General features: G+C 37.8%; 1 protein-coding gene across 1 annotated transcript in view; it reads left to right on the top strand.

Moving 5' to 3' along the window:
• The window catches only part of LOC101853707 (ATP-dependent Clp protease ATP-binding subunit clpX-like, mitochondrial), a 32,237-nt gene that overhangs the window by 2,718 nt on the left and 7,394 nt on the right, over positions 1-22,125 (top strand). Inside the window, exons 2-9 of the mRNA XM_005102247.3 lie at positions 10,233-10,340; positions 10,898-11,173; positions 12,215-12,354; positions 14,595-14,787; positions 18,515-18,688; positions 19,291-19,455; positions 20,136-20,389; positions 20,841-20,972. Of these exons, the coding sequence (XP_005102304.1) occupies positions 10,283-10,340; positions 10,898-11,173; positions 12,215-12,354; positions 14,595-14,787; positions 18,515-18,688; positions 19,291-19,455; positions 20,136-20,389; positions 20,841-20,972 (1,392 nt within the window). The 5' untranslated portion in view covers positions 10,233-10,282. The remainder of the gene's footprint in view (positions 1-10,232; positions 10,341-10,897; positions 11,174-12,214; positions 12,355-14,594; positions 14,788-18,514; positions 18,689-19,290; positions 19,456-20,135; positions 20,390-20,840; positions 20,973-22,125) is intronic.

The raw sequence follows: 22,125 nt of genomic DNA, 5'->3' as shown, positions 1-22,125 counted from the left end.
ACACTTTATGATATTTCTGCAAAATATCATGTGAGGGACTTCCCACTGTTTCACAACATCCTTTTACATGGTGGAATGAACATGGAAGAGTATCGTGCTGATGACTCAAAGGAGAAGCGAAGAAGAGGCAAAAATATGCTTGTCATAATGGATTGTCATCATGTTATGAACGTGACAGTGTGTCATAATGGTTATGAACGAAACCTTATTCCATGTAATTTACAGTTGTTTTGGGATGTATTTTTAATTTTAACCCAACTTGAGGATGTATTAGACCTTGCTTACGTTCTGATATTTTGATTTTTATCATAAGTGTATGGTTCTGGATTTTAATTAGTATTTTACTTTTGTAGTAATGGTTATGAACGAACTACATATTGTACTCTGAGGGCTTTCCAGAGTTGATAAACATTAAAAACATGTATACAGATACATATTATGAGGAAACTTTCATTAAATATAAAATTTTAAAGTAAATGACAGGTCAAAATATTAATTTTTAGGTCAAAACTGAAGTTTGTCATAATAGTTATGAACGAACAATTAAAGGTATTCTAAGGGTTTTTCAATGATTAAACTTTGAATTCTTCCAACATATAACCTTATTTTGAGGAGAGTCTCATAAATTAAAACAATTTTATGTGAATGACAGAACAATAAGTTAATTTTTTGGGCCCAAAGTAAAATTTGTCATAATAGTTATGAACGAAACAGTGTGTCATAATGGTTATGAACGAAACCTTATTCCATGTAATTTACAGTTGTTTTGGGATGTATTTTTAATTTTAACCCAACTAAAGGACACAATAGACCTTGCATACATTCTGATATTTTGATTTTTATCATAAGTGTATGGGTGTGGATTTTAATTAGTATTATACTTTTGTAGTAATGGTTATGAACGAACTATTTATAGTCCATTTTATATATTTTGAGGGCTTTTCAGTGTTAATAAACTTTAAAAACATGCACAGAGATACATATTATGAGGAGAGTTTCATTTAATAAAAGTTTTTAAAAATGAATGGCAGATCAAAATGTGTAAATTTTTAGGTCAAAATTGAAGTTTGTCATAATTGTTATGAACGAACCATTTTAAAGGTATTCTAAGGGCTTTTCAGGAAATAAACTTTGAATTCTCCCTATATAGAGGAATCTATAATATTTTAAGGAAAGCCTCATAAATGAAAACCGTTTTATGTGAAAGACAGAACAATATAAGTAAATTTTAGGGGCCAAAAGTAAAATTTGTCATAATAGTTATGAACGAAACAGTGTGTCATAATGGTTATGAACGAACTTTAAATTTATGCATAATATGCCCTAAGACCAGTTTGCGTTTAGAAATAGCTGTACAATGGTCTTTCATTTATCACTTGACTATAATTAGACCAGAGTGTTATTTTAGACAATTCTAGTCGATGAAACTTGATATAATTGATAGTATTTTGGTCACTTATTGTTCGTTCATAACTATTATGACACAAAAAAGTAATTTTATCAAAAATTAATAAAGATTTTTATAAATTGTCAATTCTATGTATTTTTGGAAGTTATTTGCTATGTCTCAAAATATAACATCAGCCTAGCTGAAGAAAGGAACTTTGAGTATTCATAAATTTGTGTCATCATTGTTATGAACGAACTTTTTGCTATTTCCGTCATTCAAGTCAGAATTACACCAAAACCATTGCATATACAGCTTTGGCAGTTACTGAGCCTGAAAGAGCAATCATTAGGCTATATAATATGGGTGATTAAAGAATTATTACATAAAGTTGATTTTGGACCTCATTTGTCACACCCAGGTATCCCACCTTTTGGCAAATGCTCATATATATGTTACTTTTTGAGTAATTGTTTTGCTTATAATAAAGTTATTTTGTACACCACCTGTGTAGCCAAATCGAGCCTCAAGTTAATTTTTTTACGTCTAGACCCCAAAAAAACTACATCTGGAAAGAGTTAAGGACAAACAGGCTAACCCAGATTTCGGGGGTGAGAATAGTGGTGGCCTTGCCAAAAGGTGGGGGTGTTTGCATGAGGACTTTTTAAATCAACCACTACTCATGGAAAAATATGTTTTCTATATGTGCAGAAAACACAATGCATGGCAAGGAAATTTAAGTTGGTCAAGCTGCATGAGCAGGTAGATTGATGTGAGCATCTTACTTCTCTTAGAAAGATAATTTAGTATTAAAAATAGGGCATTTTTTGCTCATCTTGAGTGCACACGTAATTGTATGTTAATTACAACATTTTGTTAAAATCATAAACTATCAAACAGAAGTGCATTCAGACATTGAATATATTTAGTATACACCATCATAACACCATGTGTCTATTGAACGGGTTTTATTTTTTTTATATTAATGATGTTATTACTGAGTAAAATATATATAAGTTTGTTCATACTTGTGTCTAGGAAACCCAAATTGTTAAACATGCCATCTCCGGGAATGACTAGTACAGTAGTCTCCGCCTAAGATCCCGGTGCTCGGGAGCAAGGAAAAGCGGGATCTTAGGCGAACCAGGATCTTAACCGACGAACCCAGGGAAGAATCTATGGTGACCCATGTTAAGGCTTACAATCGGTAAAATGGTCTCCCTCCACTCTAAAATGAACTGACATGACCTCTTGGTGGGTTTATGACGTATGGCGAGCAAAGAGTGGTTAACCTTGATGACCTATCTCAGCGCATAGTGGGATGAGGCGTGCCATTTTCACTTATTATCCTATCATGAGGCTCAAGATCTACGCTTCTCAAGTTGCCCCTCCCCTCCCACTTACCTGTCGAAAATTTATAGCTTTCCATCTCCCCCAACCGCCTTTGTCGTTACACACCATTACGTTGTGAACACACCAATTAAAATTCAGTCTGTCTCGCAAATTCGGGAGTAGAAACAACTTCTGCAATGGTCAGGGAAGAGTTCACAGTTCAATGTGATCCCGCCTGGAGCGAACGTGTAGGCCCTACCCACCCAGTGAGTGATGTAAGTTTAGGGGGATAGCTCAGGTGTGAGTGCGATGCTCGAGGAAAACAAACGTGTCGGTCAGTTCACACCCCGATGTGATCTCGTCTGGGGCAAACATTGTATCGCTTCATCGAGTTTTACAACGTGTATGTGATCACATTCACGATAGTAGCTGATCTTTGACGCGACGGACAGTTTATTGATCTCAAATTTTCACTCTTGGTTGATCGGCTGTCCCGCCCGGGGTTTTTTCCGCAATTTATGATCTGAAATGCGGGATCTTAGCCGAACGTAGACCTTCAGAGTGAATCAGAGCGGGATCTTAGGGGTGACTTTTGTATAGTAAAAATTCTATTTTCTTAAAACAGCGGGATCGTAGGCAGTGGGATCTTAGGCGGAGACTACTGTATTAAAACATTGGTTTGACATTGATCCATCAGAAGAGTAATTTTATTGAGATAAACCTGGTTTGTCATAATAATATTATGACCAAACAGCGTATATGATATTTACACAAAATATCATGTGTGGGACTTCTCGCTGTTTCACAACGTCCTTTACATTGTTGCATAAACATGGAAGAACAGTGTGATGACGACTCAAAAGAGATGTGAAGAAGAAGCAAAAAATATGCTTGTCATAATGGATTGTCATAATGTTATGAACGTGACAGTGTGTCTTAATGGTTATGAACCGAACGACACCTTTATACCATGTAATTTACAGTTATTTTGGGATGTATTTTAAATTTTGAACCAACTAAAGGATGTATTATACCTTGCTTACAGTCTGATATTTTAATTTTTTACCACTGTATGGGTGTGTATTTTAATCAGTATTTTACTTTTGTAGTAATTATTATGAACGAACTACTTTTTGTCCATTTAATATATTTTTAGGGCTTTTCAGTGTTAATAAACTTTAAAAACATGTACATATTATGTGAAGAGTTTCATTTAATAAACATATTTTTAAGTGAATAACAGATCAAAATATTCATTTTTAGGACAAAACTGAAGTTTGTCATAATTGTTATGAATGAACCATTCACGGCGTCACTTTTCGCCCGATTCTGTTACCTTTAGTTAGCGTGACTCAGCAGCCCGCCGGAGCTCCCCAGCTCGGGGTCACGGGGTTAATGAGCCCTGAAGCGACTTTGCCGGTGTCAGTGAGGAAGTTCGCATTTTTGACTATGTTTAAAAGGATATAACTTCTTCCCCATCCCACACAGCAAACCATTACGCGGATGTACTAAAAGCTCAATGTCTTGAGATTTATTCTGCGTTAGAATGGTTAATTTCTGTGCCTTAGTTTTTGTTCTAGACAAGTGTTTGTAGAGTACCCAATTTGTCCTATTTTATTACAAACTTATGAATAAATGATTGTTAATTTTTAAAAAGCACGACAGATCTCTCCAAAATATGTGTTAAACTGGCTACAAATATCATGTCTTTTACCATGAGAAATCTTAAATATGCGCAAGTAGTAATAGTCAAGTTATAAGAGAAGAAAGATGCACATCTGCATTTTTAAACTAAAAACGATCAACGTTAGTTCTTATTTTACTATTAAACAAGAGAAAAGAGAAAGTTACTCTGCGTTTGTTCATGAATGATGCTGTGGCTGTGGCAGCCTGCATACAACTAAAAAGATATAATATAAGCGATGATAATGGTCATAGAAACCAAAAATAAAGCTGGAAAAGTCTGGTGCTGATTCAGTGTCCCTGGAAAGCTAGAAATTATTCTTATAACCCAATTAAGAGAAGTCATCCTTATTATTCAGTCAGCTTACAAAACCTAGACTAAGCGTTTTAAGAAAAGTAAGGAATTTCTGGAGTGTAACAGATACTGTTCGTGTATTACATTGGAAATGTATTTTGGCACTAAAATCGATTTGTACTTTTCATAGAGAAACTTTATGGTAACTTTTATAAACTTTCGAGAAAATATGCGAATATTCACGATTTTATTAGACTCATAAAGTTGTAATTTGGAGGAATTACTTTATAGCAAATTTGTGTGCCCGATGGATAAAGTTGCAAAATTACAGCTTTCTATTATATGCGCAGATACCATCTTTTCTGAGTATCTGCACCAATGCTATGCCGTTCATGTTCCAAAAGTTCGACAGATTTTGTCGAGGCCTTTTTTTTAATATCCATTTTTTAAAATTCATGCTAGTCCAGACAAGTTACAATGTCCGTTCTTTTTTGAGTCTCAAAAGCAGAAATGCGTGCTTTGGGTGCACTAAATGAGAATTACCATAAATACAAGGATACACCTAAAATTGTACGTTGAAAAGTACCAAAAATTAAGTCGGCCCAGACAGGGCGGCGACAGGGAGCTGACCCCAGTGACCCCGACATGATAAGATGCCCGAAGGGGAACCCCCCGCGGCAACTAAAATTCCACTGCCGGTGCGCCGTGCATTAAATGTATTCTGAGGGTTTTTCAGTGCATCAACTTTAAATTCTTCCTACATATACCATGCATATTTTGAGGAGAGTATCATAAATGAAAACCATTTTTTATGTGAATTACAATAACAAGTAAAGTTTTTGGGCCTAAAGTAAAATTTGTCATAATAGTTATGCACGAAACAGTTTATCATATGGTTGTGAACGAAACCTCATTCCATGTAATTTACAGTTGTTTTGGGGTGTATTTTTTATTTTAACCCAACAAGAGGACGTATTAGACCTTGCTTACATTCTGATATTTTGATTTTTATCATAAGTGTATAGGTTTATATTTAAATCAGTATTTTATTTTTGTATTAATTGTTATGAACGAACTACTTCTTGTCCATTTAATACATTTTGAGGGCTTTTCAACGTCAATAAACTTTAAAAACATGTACACAGATACATATGATGAGGAGAGCTTCATTTAAAAAAATTTTTAAGTGAAATGCAGATAAAATGTACAAATTTTTAGGTCAAAACTGAAGTTTGTCATAATTGTTACGAACGAACCATCAAATGTATTCTGAGGGTTTTTCAGTGAATAAACTTCTAATTCTTCCCACATAAAATGCATATTTTGAGGAGAGTCTCATAAATGAAAACCATTTAATGTGAATGACTGAATTATTTCAGCCCAAAGTAAAATTTGTCATAATAGTTATGAACGAAACAGTGTGTCATAATGGTTATGAACGAACCTGTAATTTATTCATAACATGCCCTATGACCAGTTTGCATTGAAAAATAATTGTTAAGTGGTTTTTATTAATCACTTGGCTATAATTAGACCAGAGTGTTATTTTTATAGACCATTCTGGTCAATGACACTTGACATGATTTATAATTTATAGTTTTTTACTCACTTACTGTTTGTTCATAAGTATTATGACTCAAAAAAGTAATTTTATAAAAAATTAATTTTAAAAATTTATATCCTGTCAATTTTATGTAGTTTTGGAAGTTGTTTACTATTTCTCAAAATATAACCTCAACCTAGCTGAAGAAAGGAACTTTGATTATTCATAAATTTGTGTCATCGTTGTTATGAATGAACTTTTCACTATATCCGTCATTTAAACCAGAATTACACCAAGACCATTGCATATACAGCTTTGACAGTTACTGAGCCTGTAAGAGCAATCATTAGGCCATATAATATGGATGATTAAAGAGTTACGACAAAAGTTGATTTTGGACCTCATTTGTCACACCCTGGTATCTCACCTTTTGGCAAAGGCTCAAATGATGCAGGGAGAGCCAGTTTAGATAGATCTAGTAACTGGATATTAAAGCTCACGCCTCGATTGTTATCATTATAATCGAAAAAAATTTTCATTAATGCCAGAAATATTTAGGAACAAAGGTCGGAAGTCTGAACGGACGTCATGCTGGACTCAATTCAGAGTCCGAATATACTTTTTGTCTATTCGGTCTCGAGTCCGAATAGTCACTTGGTGTCCAGAAATCTTGACCTACACCAAAAGTGATCATTGCCCTACCTATAGGGTAAGTTTGGTTCCATTGATGTGTATATATGTTTGGTTATAGAGAAAACTCTCTTTGTTTTTTAAAGAAACTGAACAAGGGGCAAAAACTTTACCTTCGATTATCTCAAAACAGCAGGATAGCCTCCTTGTGCTTAAAAGCGACCATATGAAAAGGATTGTGTAGTCTTCTCATACTCCAATATAATACTACTAATAGACCTCTAGACTGAAGATCCATATTTCTATAAAAATTAATGTATGTAAAATGTGAAAGCTTGGTGGGCTTGTCCGTAATCAATATCATGACAAAAGAAGTTGAAGAATCAGGCATAAGGATGGATAATGATGTTGGGTGGTTGCAGTTAATGTGAAACAGAACCACAACAAAGTCTGTACAAAGTTAAAAAAGAAATCAAGACTTTTCGAATTGAATTTGTAGAGGTAGGGACGCCATTTTTTAGACAGAGTGATTATCCGTACAATTGTGTAAACAACTCTGTCTGGTTATCCATACAATATTGTACGCATAATTGCTACACAATTGTACGAATAATTGCTACAGTTATCCGAACAATAGTACATGCCCACATGCCTACATGTTCTGTCTTAGTAGATCGGTGCTTCCATTAAAAAAATTTTTGCCAGCAGACCTCATCTGCCGATCCAATGCCCACCATGTAAAAAACTAGGCCTACATCTAGATATCTATGTTGCGCTGCCTTTTGTGAATACGTGTTGTTAAGATATATTAACGCATAATCTACCTTAAAATGTTTAAAGTTCAGATGGCCGAAATGACTGTGTCTGCGTCAGAAGAAGTACAAATTATTTTATGAGTGTGAGATCGAGTCTCGGTCCCGAGAGTTGTTTTTAAAAAAATTATATCCTACCCCTACTGACATACAATTTTTTCCCATAGGTCTAATTGTTTGTTTTGACTTCAAAGATTTCCACTCAAAGTTTTGTGTTAAAACAAAGAAACGTACTCATAGTCATAATTACACTTACATTTTAATTAAAGTATACTTTTCCTTTTGGGCCTACCAATTTTAGGCACCAGCAAACTCCAAAATTCTAATAATTTTACAAATAACTCTCTCTGGTTGTTGGTACAATTGTACTAATAACTAATTAGTTATACGCACTATTGTACCAATAACTGCAGCCTTTTTTAGAAGTAGATTTAGCTGAGATTTTTGACTCAAGTAATGTTGGTCTCTCTGTTACAGTTATCTATAATTCTATCATATTCTATGGCATGGAATGTTGACAAACAATACTTGGTCAAGGTTAGTTTTTGACCTGGGGAACTGAAAGAGCAGAGATAAAATCTATCAAAGGTCAGGACCTCTCTTATCTGTCTGGTACAGTAAGTCACTCTACAAATTATGTCTAGAGATCTATTTTTTATTAACGGCTGTCTATCATAGAGGGTGCTTGGTGGTATTTAAAGAAGTCCTCGCTGTCTGAAATTTGAACTGAGATTCTCATCTCATTTGACCTCAGCAGTACAGTTTGTTAGAGGGTGAACAAGCAAGTGGAGAAATTTTCTGGGTTAGTTGACCTAGGCCAAGTTTGAAATCTTGAAATAACTGATACTTGTTTGTTTGGAGGGTCTCATTCTATTCCTACTGACATTTTTTGTGAGGTGAGTTTTGAAAACAGTTGCTTACAAATAATGGATTGTAGTTTGTCTAACTTAACATAAGGAAGAATGCCCAGTTCAGGTTTCCCTTCCCATCATGGTAAAATGGTCCTCCGCCTAATAGAACCTTGGATTAAAGCATGATCTGCCTTTCAAGCATGCTGGCAGAGTGGAACCAAATTTTTCCTAATATGATTATTACTTTATAAGTGCACATTCCAAATGGAGAAATGGGTCAGCAGCAAACAGGTCACCCATCAGACTCGGTACTCATTAAAATTTTGCTTACAATCTGGAACTGATGGAAGGGAAGCAAACACCGCATGCCTTCTTTTACTTTACTTGAAATTGCAACTTTGTTAGATATGGGAATGGTGTTGGGCATTGCACAACAAGTAAAGCCAGTGACCATCCACGTGTGGGGGGGTGACAGAGTGAGAGGGCTGTGCTGTTTTCTTATGATGGTTGTTGTGGTCACATGAAAATTCCTCACCTCACCTCGGGTCGATCTCAGCTCTCTGGTGCAAATCATCGCAGGGGTGTGTTGTGTGGTGGACGCCAGATTAAAAGTGTGGGTGTCTGGTTGTGGGCAGAGTAAACCTTGAAATTGAATAGAATACTTAAATATACTTTCCTGAGATTGTTCCCATTTGAAATCACATAAGAGCTCATTTTTTGGGTCACCTGAGGTGCATGCTTTTAGTGAAAAAGACAGCTGTATTGACATTCTGTTGTCAGTACCGCAGTGAATAAATTGTAATTCACAAATAAATAACTTTATTCATATTGTCTTTCACTTTAATAATATGTGTGTATAAAAGTAAAGAGAGACCTGGCATGAAATTTTGGGGGGAGGGGGGCATTTTCTGCATCAGAACTGAGGGCATACCTTCCATAATGGAAGCCTGTCATAACAGATCTCTCTGCTCCCCCTTGGTAAATTTAATAGTATTGTGTAATATTTGTATTAGACAAAAACCTTCACACCAGGGAAAAGAATGAATAAATTGTTCCCCTTTGGAAGCTTTTCACTTATTGAAGACAGAAAATGATGCCTGTTCAACCCTTTTATTTGAAATAAAGCTTTCCAGTTTGGTTCCAACGGCAGATTCTAACCCTTACGGCACGCCATCAGGTGAGGGAGGGAGAGGGAAGGGGTGTGGTTTGAGGGTAGCTGTTACCTCACCCATATGAGCCCTGAGAGGTGTAAATGGTTAGGGAATTATGAAATTTGAACACTGCCTGCCGCACTGATTGTATGGCCAACCAAGGAAAAAGTTCCCCTAATCATTGTTATGTACAGAGGAGGGGTAGTATTGGTTGATTGCGGAAATGAATAAGCTGTTCAATCATTTCTGTTTTTAATTGGTCAAACAGCAGTCTTAATGAGACGTAAGCACTGGTGGCAATGGATTAGTAAAACTGAGCAAGCCATTATCAGAGCAGCAAGGATAGCACTCAGGAAGTGGGGAGTTTCGACCATTGCTTATTGACTGGACGTAAAGCTCAATAACCCTTTGAGTACGTATCGCGCACACATACTGTCGATCCCCAAAAATTCCCGTTTTTACCAATAATTCAATAGCAATTATATATATGTGCTGAAATATTGAAGCTGAAAATTTGACTTTTGTTTTGTTTTCTTTTTTATTTGCAGGAAAGATTAATCTGCCCCTGTGGTTACCTGTTTTAACTCTTTCCTGCAGTATGTCCAGTGCTGCCAGGTGTGGTAGAATAATTCTAGGACATGTTCGTCCTAGATCAGGTGAGTTTAGATGCTTACCTACTGTCAGATTTGGTCTTGGGGGCCTTGCTTTCCAGTCAGTTTGATATTCGCTATTTCACTAGAACATAATCCGTTAAAATATGCCACATTTGTGCAACCAGTGTTTCTGGTTCTTGGTTGTTGTTTTTTAGGGAGTGTTGGGTGGGGGGGGGGGGTTGTGTCATTCCAACATCAGCTCAAGTTGTTATACTGCGTAGGTAGTTTAAAAGCAGCTGAAGAATTTAGCGGTGCATTGTAATTGTAAATATACTTAAAATTGTCCAAGACAGCCACCCTTTGTCAAGGTGGAAAGTGGTTATCTTAAACTGGTGAATGTCTTTAACAGTGTCGTTATAATATATAGAAAAAATAGAGAAGTGGGAAGTGGCCTATTGTACTGGGGATTGTCTTGGACGTGTGACTGTTAAAGCAGGTTCAACTAATTAATGCACTTCATTTTATAAACTCCCAGTATTCCGTTGAAGAAGATTTTATTAATAACATGGTTTTTTGCCTTCCAAATGAATAATTCTTTGTATGTATTTTCACATTAACAGGAAGCAGTGTTAACCGTTTAAAGCTGCCCCTGAGAGGCCAACAGAATAATGGATATCAGCTGTCATCGAGGGTCTTAACAATGACTCGCCTGATGTCTAGTTCATCAGGCGGGGGAGATGAAGTAGGAGGTGGAGGAGATGACAAAAAGTCCAAGAATGTGTCCGCTGGTGGAAGCAAAGGAAGTGGTGACAAGGGGAAAGGTGGCAAGAAAGGGAACAACCAGCTGTGCTGCCCCAAGTGTGGAGACCCTTGCACTCATGTTGAGACTTTTGTGTGTAAGTGTCCTATTTTCATAAAGAGTTTTTTCTGTAACGATAAGGAAAATCCCATTTTGACTTGAGTTGAAATGTTGTCACCATAGCTTAGCTTAAGTAAATCGGTTAGAAAGGAGAGACTAAGTTTCATTCAAAGGAAAGTAAAATTCTGGGTTGCTTTTCTGTACTTTTGCCTTTTTTTTTTTTTTTCACGGCAGACTCTTCGACCTTTGTTGCTTTGCTAGTGGGAGTGCTGGTGGTTACTGAATTATTGAGTAGATGTTGCTTATTCAGAGCTGCCTGCCATTATGGATTTTCGTAATTAGTATGGAAGTACAGAAACTTCGAAAAAGTACGGATTTTCGTCATATTTTTTTAATGACATGGGGATAGGAAGTGGTTGTTATTTCCTCTGTCAATCACTTTCTGTTATCAACTCAACTATCTTGGGTTGGCTTGACCTCATTATTTTCTTTCTGTGCTGTGTGGCTGAGTTACTGAAGGAAAAAGCTGTTAAAAGTGTTGACATAATGGGCAGTGTTCATGGATCGGCATGAATATTTATATATAAAACTGTAAAACAGCATCTGGTCTGAATTTTATTGATCCGTTGGTCGTTAAAATAGTGTGTTTACTCATGTGGAAGAGGTAAAGCAATTTGCAATGTGATACAGGTCATGAATATTGAGCAAACAGCATTCATATACCTCATAATTAAGGAATGGTGGAAAATCTTATTGATTAATGTTTTTTGCTGGGGCAGACATATGAATCCTGTGAAATTCACAGCACTGATGGGACCTGTGAAATTCAATACACTGTTTATAAAAATATAAAACTGCTTTTTTCCTTCATTCTTTTTCATGTTCTGTATAAATTTTTTTCTGCAAATTTCTTAACTGGGGTACTTAAGTTTCTGGCTTGTATACAAAGTAGTTTTTATTAAAAAAAGTCTCATTTGGTTTATATTATAAATGTGCATTTTATAAGAACATTTTGTATTATCTGAATGTATGTACACTGACATAATCATTTGTGTTTTGTCGTTTTGTCTGATTTCAGCCTCTACTCGGTTTGTCAAATGTGAGAAGTGTCATCATTTCTTTGTAGTCTTGTCTGAGACCGATTCAAAGAAAAGCTTCAAGGAATTTCGGGATGAAAAGCTCACTCAGAAAAAGAAATCGCCTCCTCCACCTAGAAAAGTAATTATTGATATTTGTCGTATTAAAATCGTCTGCCTTGTGTAAGATTTCGCCATTCCTGATTGTGAGATGTGACATATGATGGAGTCTAACACTGAGCAGTGGGAGTGAATAACACTAAGGGGGGTTGATAAATGGGCGTGGTACTGGCTTTGTTGGGGTTTTTTTTTTCCCATTAATTATAGTATATCAGGGTGACTGCCAGGCCCTGGGAATCCCCCGGGAGCTTGGTAAAAATCGCCGAGATCTGGGAATTTGAGGAAATCTGTAAATTACCCTGGGAAAATACAAAAAAGTTCTCAAATATTTGTAACGCCCTTGGATTCATTTTTGCCGCTCGCGATTGTGATATTCATTCGGCTTTTCCCTGGCCTGGGAGTACGTTTCACGCGAACAGGCGACTATGGCGGCAAGTGGAAGTGTATGTGTGATACCGAAGCTCGGTCTACTTTCGCTTTCGTTACCACCCAGAAATTTCCCAGTAGCAGTCTGATTAATGCAACATTTGTAACATACAGGTTGTGCATTACAAATGCTGTGTCGCCATGAAAATAAACCAATAGTTTTTCCAGTACTGTCTCTTGCGGAAAAAAAAAGAAAGAAAGTTAAACAAGTGTCTTGTCGGGCTCACCATCATGACCGGTCAGTAAACCTGTGAGTTTGCATCACATTGTGAGTACCAGTGATCGTTGAGGTCACCAAAGTTCATTCAAAGTCAGAGCGCTGCAAAGTATAGGGCTCTAGAATGGGGGGATTATTTATTTTTTTTAAAAGATAGTCGGGGGAGGGGTAGGGTTGAAGGCAACACCGGATGACAAAAACTGAACGTGGAAGCAAATTTTAATATTTAGAATTTTGATTATTACTAGAGCTTTCTGCAAAGCGCGCTTTGGTGCAGACCTTGTGTTGAAGTGGGATCCTTCATACTCATAAAGGTTCGCGTTTCATTGGATGGGTGATAGTACGTGTCTCATTGTCTTTGGTTGTTTTTTTTAGAGAGGTGTGACCTCATCATGTGCACACTTTTTTCTTCTCTCTCTCTCTCTCTCTCTCTCTCTCTCTCTCTCTCTCTCTCTCTCTCTCTCTCTCTCTCTCTCTCTCTCTCCTTCCATCTCTCTGTCTCTCCTTCCATCTCTCTCTCTCTCTCTCTCTTTCTCTCTCTCATAAATTACATGTATGTATTTTCAATATTTCACCTTTCTATTCAAGATTTGCAGATTTTCAATGTCACTGCATCTTGCCCTCGCACAGTTCTTACACATCTCACACTGAATAGGTCTACTTGAGCCATTCAAGTTATTACTCTACTTTGAGTTTGAGCAATAATGTTTGTTTTTCATGTTTATTAAATAAATCTTGACTCCCAAGCTGGTTCTTGACAGTCGGATGATCTGGTTCTAGGCTTTTCTCAGGCTCAAAACAAGATTCATTGTTATATACTTTATTAAGGCGAATATGAGGAGGGGAAAATATAAATAAGTAAGAACGGACAAAAATACCTAACTCACACAGTACCCCAGAGCCACACTGACATGTTGTTGACTGGACATGATATACCTACATGCGTGTGTGTGTGTGTGTATAAATGGAGCATGCACTGTCATTGTTATGTAACATGCCCCTGGAAAATGGATGAGCCCCCCCTGAAAAATTGAGAATCCGGGTTGGCAGTCACCCTGGATGTGTGGAAATGGAGAAGGCACAGTGTTGTTATCTTATCAAAACAAGAGTTTTATTATTCAACAGTCTAGATTAAAAGAGGGAAATGTAATTACTGTAATGGTTTTTAAAATCCATGAGCAAATGTGAAGTTTTAAAACTGTTTCCTTGTTTTTGTAATGTGCTACTTACAGTACTTTTCACCTGTTCAAGTGCTTGTTTTTTAATTGAAGTGGGAATGCTTTTAAACTTTTCTGTTTATAAGTTACCATTTGGATTGACCGTATGCTTGTTGTATAGCAGTTAAATGCTTCACTGTTGCTCGCAGGAGATGTGAGTTTCAATTCCATTGTAAGAAGAATTTCTATCAAATATATTCGTCTTGCTGAGAAGTATCCCACTCATCCTAGGTTGGCCCTGACCGGAAAGACGGAAGCAGCCCACATCCTAACTGGGGGGGGGAGTGTTAGTGGCACAGCTCTGATTACTTCTTTTAAAAATGGGGTTATTTCCTACGAAACACCTGTGATGCTTCATGCCTTTTTTTGTGTGGTATACTAATATTTAATTCTCATTGACAGATTTATGAATTTCTGGACCGATATGTGGTCGGCCAAGAACATGCAAAGAAGGTCCTCTCTGTCGCTGTGTACAACCACTACAAAAGAATCTACCACAACATTCCAGCAGCCTCTGGGAACACTGCACAGAAGCAGCCAGAGACAGCGGTCACTCAGCCTGGTCAGCATTACCCACACACCTTCTCCCCAAGAGGTGAGACGAATGTTCTTTCTATTTTATGGGGAGCTTTTTGCCTTCAAGTTGATACGTCTAGGAGTGGTACATAAAAAATTAATTGTAGTGGAGTAGGCTGGTACACAATTGACCTGTATGTACCTGAAGTCTAAGGGTTGAAGATCTTTACCATGCCAAGTCAAGAGCAGACGAATGGGGTAAATTTTTAGTCTGACCTAGTTTAACTTGAAGCTGCCTCTTTAGCTATTATTCTGTGTAATCGTTTTTCGTTTTTACTTATACCTAAGTTTGATTAATTTATTGAGTTATCGCTTGCTTTGAAAGATGATTGTATTCTATGGTAGCATTGGCCATACTTTTTAATATTTACACTTTTTTTTACTTCAATCTGTTCAATTTTAAAAAAGATAATTTCGACCAATCTGCTCCAGAATTTCACAGCATGTTCAATAGTTTTTTGGACTAAGTGAATGTTTAAAAAAAGAATTAGGTTTCGAAAAATATTGCTATAAAATGTAAATTAACATAGAACCCATTGAAAAAGAACATTCAACATAGAAGTCTGTACTTCATAAAGTCGTAAAAAAGTCGTAAAGTTTGTAAATGGTAGTAAATGTGCCGTGATGGTAGTAAACAGTCGTAAATTAACCTGCGTACCAAGTGATGAAGCCTGCAATACCTTTCAGTGAACCCTAGCTGCGGTATATGACTCCGTTTTTGCCGGTCACGATTATAAATATTAATATATAATATTCGTTCACCTTTTCCCTGTCCGAGAGTGCATTTCACGCGAAAAGGCGGCTATGGCGGCAGATGGAAGTGTATGTGACACCGAGGTTCGATCGCGAAAATCAAGATCTACTTTCGCTTTCGTTACCACCCAGAAAATTGCGGGTGATTTGTCACTTGCAGGTTCTGTAATATGAACACTGTGTCGCCGTGCAAATAAAATTTAATCAGTACCTCGGACTCATCACTGTGCTGTCACTTGGGGGGGGGGGGGGGGAGAAAATACAAGTGTTTACCGGTCTGTGAACCTGCACGCGTTTGCATCACAAGATACGGCATCATGTGAGCACCAGCGATTGTTGGATCACTAAAGTTCATTCAAAGTCTGAGCGTTGCGAAATTTAGGGCTATGGAATGTGGAAGGGGATTATTGATTTTTTTTTTTTTAAAGATACTAGGGGGGGGGGGGGGAGTACTGAAGGCAACACCAGAGGACAAAAACTTGGAAGCAAATTTCAGAATTTTTATTAGATTTAGAGCTCTCTGCAAAGCGCGCATTGGTGCAGGCAGTTTGTGGAATCGAGATCTTTCATACCTTGTAAGCCATGTTATTGAACTTAAATGTTTGCGTTTCATTGGGTGGGTGATAGTAAATTATAACAATATTGTAGCTTTCTGTTCAAGACTAGCAGATTTTCAGTGTCATTGAATCTTGCCCTCCCACACAGTGGCGGTGGGTAGTGAAGGGCTCACAGGCTCGAGCCCCTACCCCCTCCCCAACCACCACCCCCAACTCTATCCCAAAGTATATGAAAGTTTCTCCATAATGAAATAAGCAGTTGAAACCGTTATGACCTCGCGGAATGAACACAGAGTGATCAACCTGGCGGCTTCCTCGCTTATCCAATCACTGTTGTCCCCGCTTACAACTATAGTAACCCAGCAGCCAATCAAATGTCTTTAGGGCTCAGCAATGATGAGCCCCTTTCCCACAGTCCGTCCGTAATGAAACTCTTCTTGTAAAAAGGTAGAAGACTGGGAAAAAATAACACTGTAGCGAGGGCTCACGCTCTCCTAGCCCTGACAATGGGGTGAAAGTTTACGACACACTTTCCCCTACTGACACAGAAACCTATGCGCTCATTGGTTCTTTGTTGGGTGCGTTCAACTTTCTCGACTACACGACCTAATCCAACTCATAGAAGTATTATGTTTAAAGTGCTATGTTTGTGTTTGTGCTGCTGAGATTTAACAGTTATAACTTTTTCATCACACGGAAACTAATTAGAGGAAATTTGGAGGTGAATCGGTTTCGTCCCCACCATCAACAAGAATTTAACTAAGAACAAAGAAATTGAAAACAAAGGCAACTCTTCTCGTTTGAATGGTTCTCAAACTGCCGTCGCTCACCGTGAGTATAGAAAAATCATCACTGTTTAATTCTTATTGCTTGCTATTTGGTGGTAAAAAACTGGAAGAAACCTAAGCCCCACCCAAATTTTGGTCCACCCACCCCCACAGTTCTTACAACTCTCATACTGTATGGGTCTACTTGAGCCCAGAGACCGTAAATACCGAGACGGTGCAATCCTTCTTCGGCCTGCATTAATGAGCTCACACAACACCTGCAGTGTTACTATAACACGAGCTGTGGGGTGACCAGTTGGCCCCATTTAAGTATTTATATAAATTCATGAAGATACGTTTTTAAATGTAGCCTCAATTGTTGTGGAAAAATATGAATATGTTAAGATAAATTGATACAAACTGCTGTGCAAAGTTTAAGTTATATAGATTCACCCGTTATAGAGATGTTTGAGAACAAGTTGCGCCATGAATTTTTGACTGCACTGTAAAGATCATCTTGCTGTCTGACATTTATAAATACACTGACTCATAGTCCACTGTGTTGCATTTGCAGGAATCACCTTTGTTTTCCATTATGTTTGGTTCCTGGAGCATTTTCAACTTTAGATTCTGTCTACTGAGCGCTCTGTTCATCAAAGGTTGAAAATGCCTTTTTTTAAAACCAACTTCAAACAAACCTACGAATTCCACAAGTTTAAAACTGGCTTTTTCAAGCCACCGTGACGACAATGTTCAAACTGTTTCTGGCTGATGAGGGTCAGGTGCCTTGCATGGGAAGATGAGGAATCTTCCAATATCCCCGTATAGTCCTTGCAGACTACAGCTTAAAGTTTCTTCAAAGTGTATCCACTTACGTCAGAAATTTCATTTTTAAACGCATTGCATCTTTAATGTATTGCAAAATTTAGCAAAATAAACAATGTGTCTGTGTTCTTTATCAAGGTCTACTATTGTTTGACTGAAATTTTTACGCGTCACATTTTGATTTATCAAAAAGCCATCCACTACATCCCTGTAACTGCTTGAAGGCGAAGCGATCATAATTTTGTCGGTCATGATCTGTCTCTTCAAACGAAAATGTAACTGTTGTGGGGAGAGGGGGGGGGGGGTCTGGAATGTCAAGATATGTCCACCTTTTCCTCTCATGGTGACTGAGAACAGATGTTCAAGCTGGTGGGTGGCTTGATTTGCTGGGTGGTAAATTTTTTTCCTAAGTAGTAAATTTTTTCAGGAAATATTGTTGGGCACCCCGACTTTTGTATATATGAATGTTGTCAGTGTTTCAAAACCTTTAACATTTTGTTAATGTAATGATACTGTGAAGCACATAGAGGCTCTCGTAGAAAATTGGTTCACACCCCAAAATACAATGTATCGTTATTTTTATTAGTATTGTTAGTTCATGCATGTATTTAGTGATACTGCGAAATTTTCTCAATTTTTTCCTTTATAATTCTTTTCTGTACTCGTCAGTTTTAAGAAGACTTCCTAATAAGGGGAGTGTTTTTTAGAAATGCTTCAAACTTTGCAAGGGCTGTGACAGAAATGTCTCAATTCATGATGGACATTTTTCATGACCCATTTTATTTTCACTCATTTTACTGTCATGAAATGCACTGAAAGAGGCTCTGTCTCTTGACCATCACAGATATGCTTCAGATAGCAGTCACTGGTCCCTTGGGTCCCTCAGGTACCACCCAGCAGAGTCAGACGAGCACAAGCCAAGAGGAGACAGCCAAAAAGTCGGATATTCTTGATGCAGGGACACACGAACTGCAGCTGGAAAAGAGCAACATTCTTATGTTGGGACCCACAGGATCTGGTTAGTGCTATAACATTTCTTCTAGTTTATGCTGCTGTAGCTTTAAATATGTTTTAAGCTTAAAGGATAGCTTATAATCTTATGTCCCCCCATCCATCAAAAGTTTTAACAACTTTACAATATTTCCCTTGGATTGGCATTGGGTTTTTGTTGTTTTTTGGGTTTTTTGGAGGGGGTGGTTTGTTTTTTTTTGTTTTTTTGTCATACAAATTTTCATTGTTATTTCCTTTTATATGTACAACATGGACTTGGATGCCTGTTCAGGGTTCAATCAAATGCTGTCTTTAATGTATATCCGTCTTTGTCAACTGCAATTGTCAATTTCTCATTTGCAGCCAGGCATACTCAGGGAAATACACTGAGCGCTATTCTTGGTTTGAAGTCTTTGAACCTTGAAGACCTGTCGATTTTACGCATAGTTGCTTTTCTGGATTTTTTAAATCAGGAAATGAGGAATGTCCCAAAACATCAGTGTGAAACACTTATTATTTTACTCGTAATGTTTCTTCAATGCAAAATGCGCATTACTTGGCCAATGACAGTTTTGGGTGTGTGGGTGTGCTATGTCATGCAGCTAATTATTTCCCTTGGCCCCCACCCAGGCAAAACTCTCTTGGCTCAGACCCTTGCGCGCTGTCTGGATGTCCCGTTTGCCATCTGTGACTGCACCACCCTCACCCAGGCAGGGTACGTTGGAGAAGACATTGAGAGTGTGATAGCTAAACTGCTGCAAGATGCCAACTACAATATAGAGAAAGCTCAACAAGGTGAGTATATTTTCCGTTTTAAAGAATATAAAATCTTAGCATGTGCTTGTGATTTTTTTTTTTAATTGCCTTTTTACAATACCTTACAGCTTGGTCTCGAAGCTCAGGGCAACCTTGTGTTTTTGCCTCTTAGCCACTGCAAATGGCAGATTAGTTTAGTTGAATAAAAGATGCACCTGCTGAATCTTTGGTATGGAGGCATGTTTTATTTCTTAAATTTTTAATTCGGGGCTTGTACCTTGATAGATTTCTCTGCAGGTAGTTAGAGTGCACCACTGATATGTTCTTTCTCTGTACTTTTCCCTCTTTTGTTTCTTTCTGTCTGTCTCCTTGTGTCTGTCTGTCTGTCTGTCTGTCTGTCTGTCTGTCTGTCTGTCTGTCTGTCTGTCTGTCTGTCTGTCTGTCTGTCTGTCTAACTTTCATTTTCCCAGCAGCAAACGACCACTATTGTGTTGATGTGCCTTTCTTTACTCAGACTCGGTGTAATTTCTCTTTTTGAGCGATGGTGGAATGGGTTTATTTGTGAGCCTGTTTACATGATGCATTGTTTTGTGTCATAGGTATTGTGTTCCTTGATGAAGTGGAAGAGATGGGCTCATAGTCAATGTTTCTCTTTTGAGCAATGGTGTAGCAATTTCGTTTGTGAGCCTGTTGACATTATGTATTTTTTCATCTCACAGGTATTGTGTTTCTTGATGAGGTGGACAAGATTGGGTCAGTGCCAGGCATTCACCAGCTCCGTGATGTGGGTGGAGAGGGAGTGCAGCAGGGAATGCTCAAATTGCTTGAAGGAACGGTGGTCAGTGTGCCTGAGCGCAACTCGCGCAAACTCAGGGGAGAGACAGTGCAAGTGGATACCACAAACATTTTATTCGTGGCTTCTGGGGCTTTCAATGGTCTGGATCGTATCATTAGTCGACGTAAAAATGAGAAGGTGAGTGGTTGGGGGAGAAAGAGTTATATGTGGATTTTTATTGTTGATTTAGCAGAAATATTTCTTGTTACACCGCCTCTTCTTTATTTTCTGTGATAATGTGTTGTGTTAAGCATCCAGTTCTAAACACATTGCAACAGTAGGTGTGTAAAATTGAATTTGTTTCAACTTGAATCATAATGAAGCAAGCCCTGTTTTGAGAACAGACCTTGAATATTTTGCAATTTGCCACAAATTCACGAATTAGGACAGGGTGTGTGTACATTCTTAAGTGACAAAAGAATAGAATTAGGTAGACCATATGTTTCGTCCAAATGATGTACATCTATATGTATGGGAGTTTTCACTTTTGTTGTTTCCTTTGGAGTGTTTCTTCTGTTCATTGAGTTAAAGATGGACAAATTATGATATTTTAATGGTTTGCCTTCCTTTATTTTTTTCTGTGTGCTAGTACCTTGGCTTCGGCACCCTGAAGTCTGGCAAGGAAGGCCGGCGTGCTGCCTCTGAGGCTGATGTCAAGAGTCAGACGGAGAGCTCCAATGCTGTTCAGGACAACGAAGAAAAAGATGCCTTTTTGAAGCAGGTCAGGTTTAGTTCATATCTCTGTTGGATTTTTCTTGTGACATCATTATGAACAAATTAGAACAGCTTTATTTTTTTGTGAAGTCTTGGAAGACATTAAATCTTGAGACATTAGTTGGCTGGGGGGACTTTCCCGGCCATTGGTAATTCATGCTTGTTTTAAAACTTTTTGTATACTGATTCAGTGCTAGAAAACGGATTTTTTTTCCGTCAGGGATTTGATTTATATTTGCTCTGAGCCTGTATATCTCTTGCCTTGTGCCCTGTAAGACTAAGAACTTGGTAATTCAATCACAATATCCCGAGATGTTATATGATACTTCTGTTACAACAAGAAAACATTGTGATTAGTTTTGCATAAAGCATGCATTTAGTATCGGTGATGTCAATGTGAAAAGATTAAATGGGGGCCAGCAACTGATCCTATTTCTCTCCCATTACTGTTATTTCAGTTTTGATAGTGACCATTCTTGTGTTACTGTGCTTTGCCTAGCCAACATCGTGTGGTTACCGATTTTGTATGTGTCTCGACAGAAGTTTCATTGTTTGAAAGGTTTTCTTACCATCTGCTCTGTCCTTTTTCTGATTTTCTTGGAATTGATTAAAATGTAGACCTGCATGTTTGCTAACAATCGTATGAAATCCGACAATCGCGACCCGACCCATGAGCTGGCCGATGCTATCGCTAGGGACGCTAGGCCCACCTGTATTAGTCAATGTGCGAAGTGCGAGGCCTGGTCGACTGCCAGCGTCCCCTTTTTCTCCCGTCGGCTTTGTCGGCACTTTCATTTTCATGGCGATTGTCGACGTCGGCGTTTTCGACATAATTGTCGGAACCTGAGTAGAAATATGAATACGAAAAAGGAGGACGACCTAAATTATCTACTTTCAGTTTCATGCTTGAGCGGCCATTTTGAATTTCGTTTGTTGACTGATTGTTCAGATCATGTGGATTCATTCAACAAGTCCGACTCACTTGTTCTACTAGATCTAGATTTATAGATCATTATAGACCTCAATGGAGGATTCATATTCCAATTCTATTGTGTCAAACCCTATCATAGGTTGTGCTGTAATATTAATGTTGTTAAAATGCATTTCATCAGGTGCGTGAATTATTTATTTAGAATCTAGATCTAGATCTAGACTCAGAC

This window comes from Aplysia californica, unplaced genomic scaffold (assembly GCF_000002075.1).
Source record: "Aplysia californica isolate F4 #8 unplaced genomic scaffold, AplCal3.0 scaffold00318, whole genome shotgun sequence".
In the NCBI taxonomy this organism is placed as follows: domain Eukaryota; kingdom Metazoa; phylum Mollusca; class Gastropoda; order Aplysiida; family Aplysiidae; genus Aplysia; species Aplysia californica.
The sequence above is the reverse complement of the archived record's forward strand: the minus strand, read 5'-3'. Positions and strand labels throughout refer to the sequence as shown.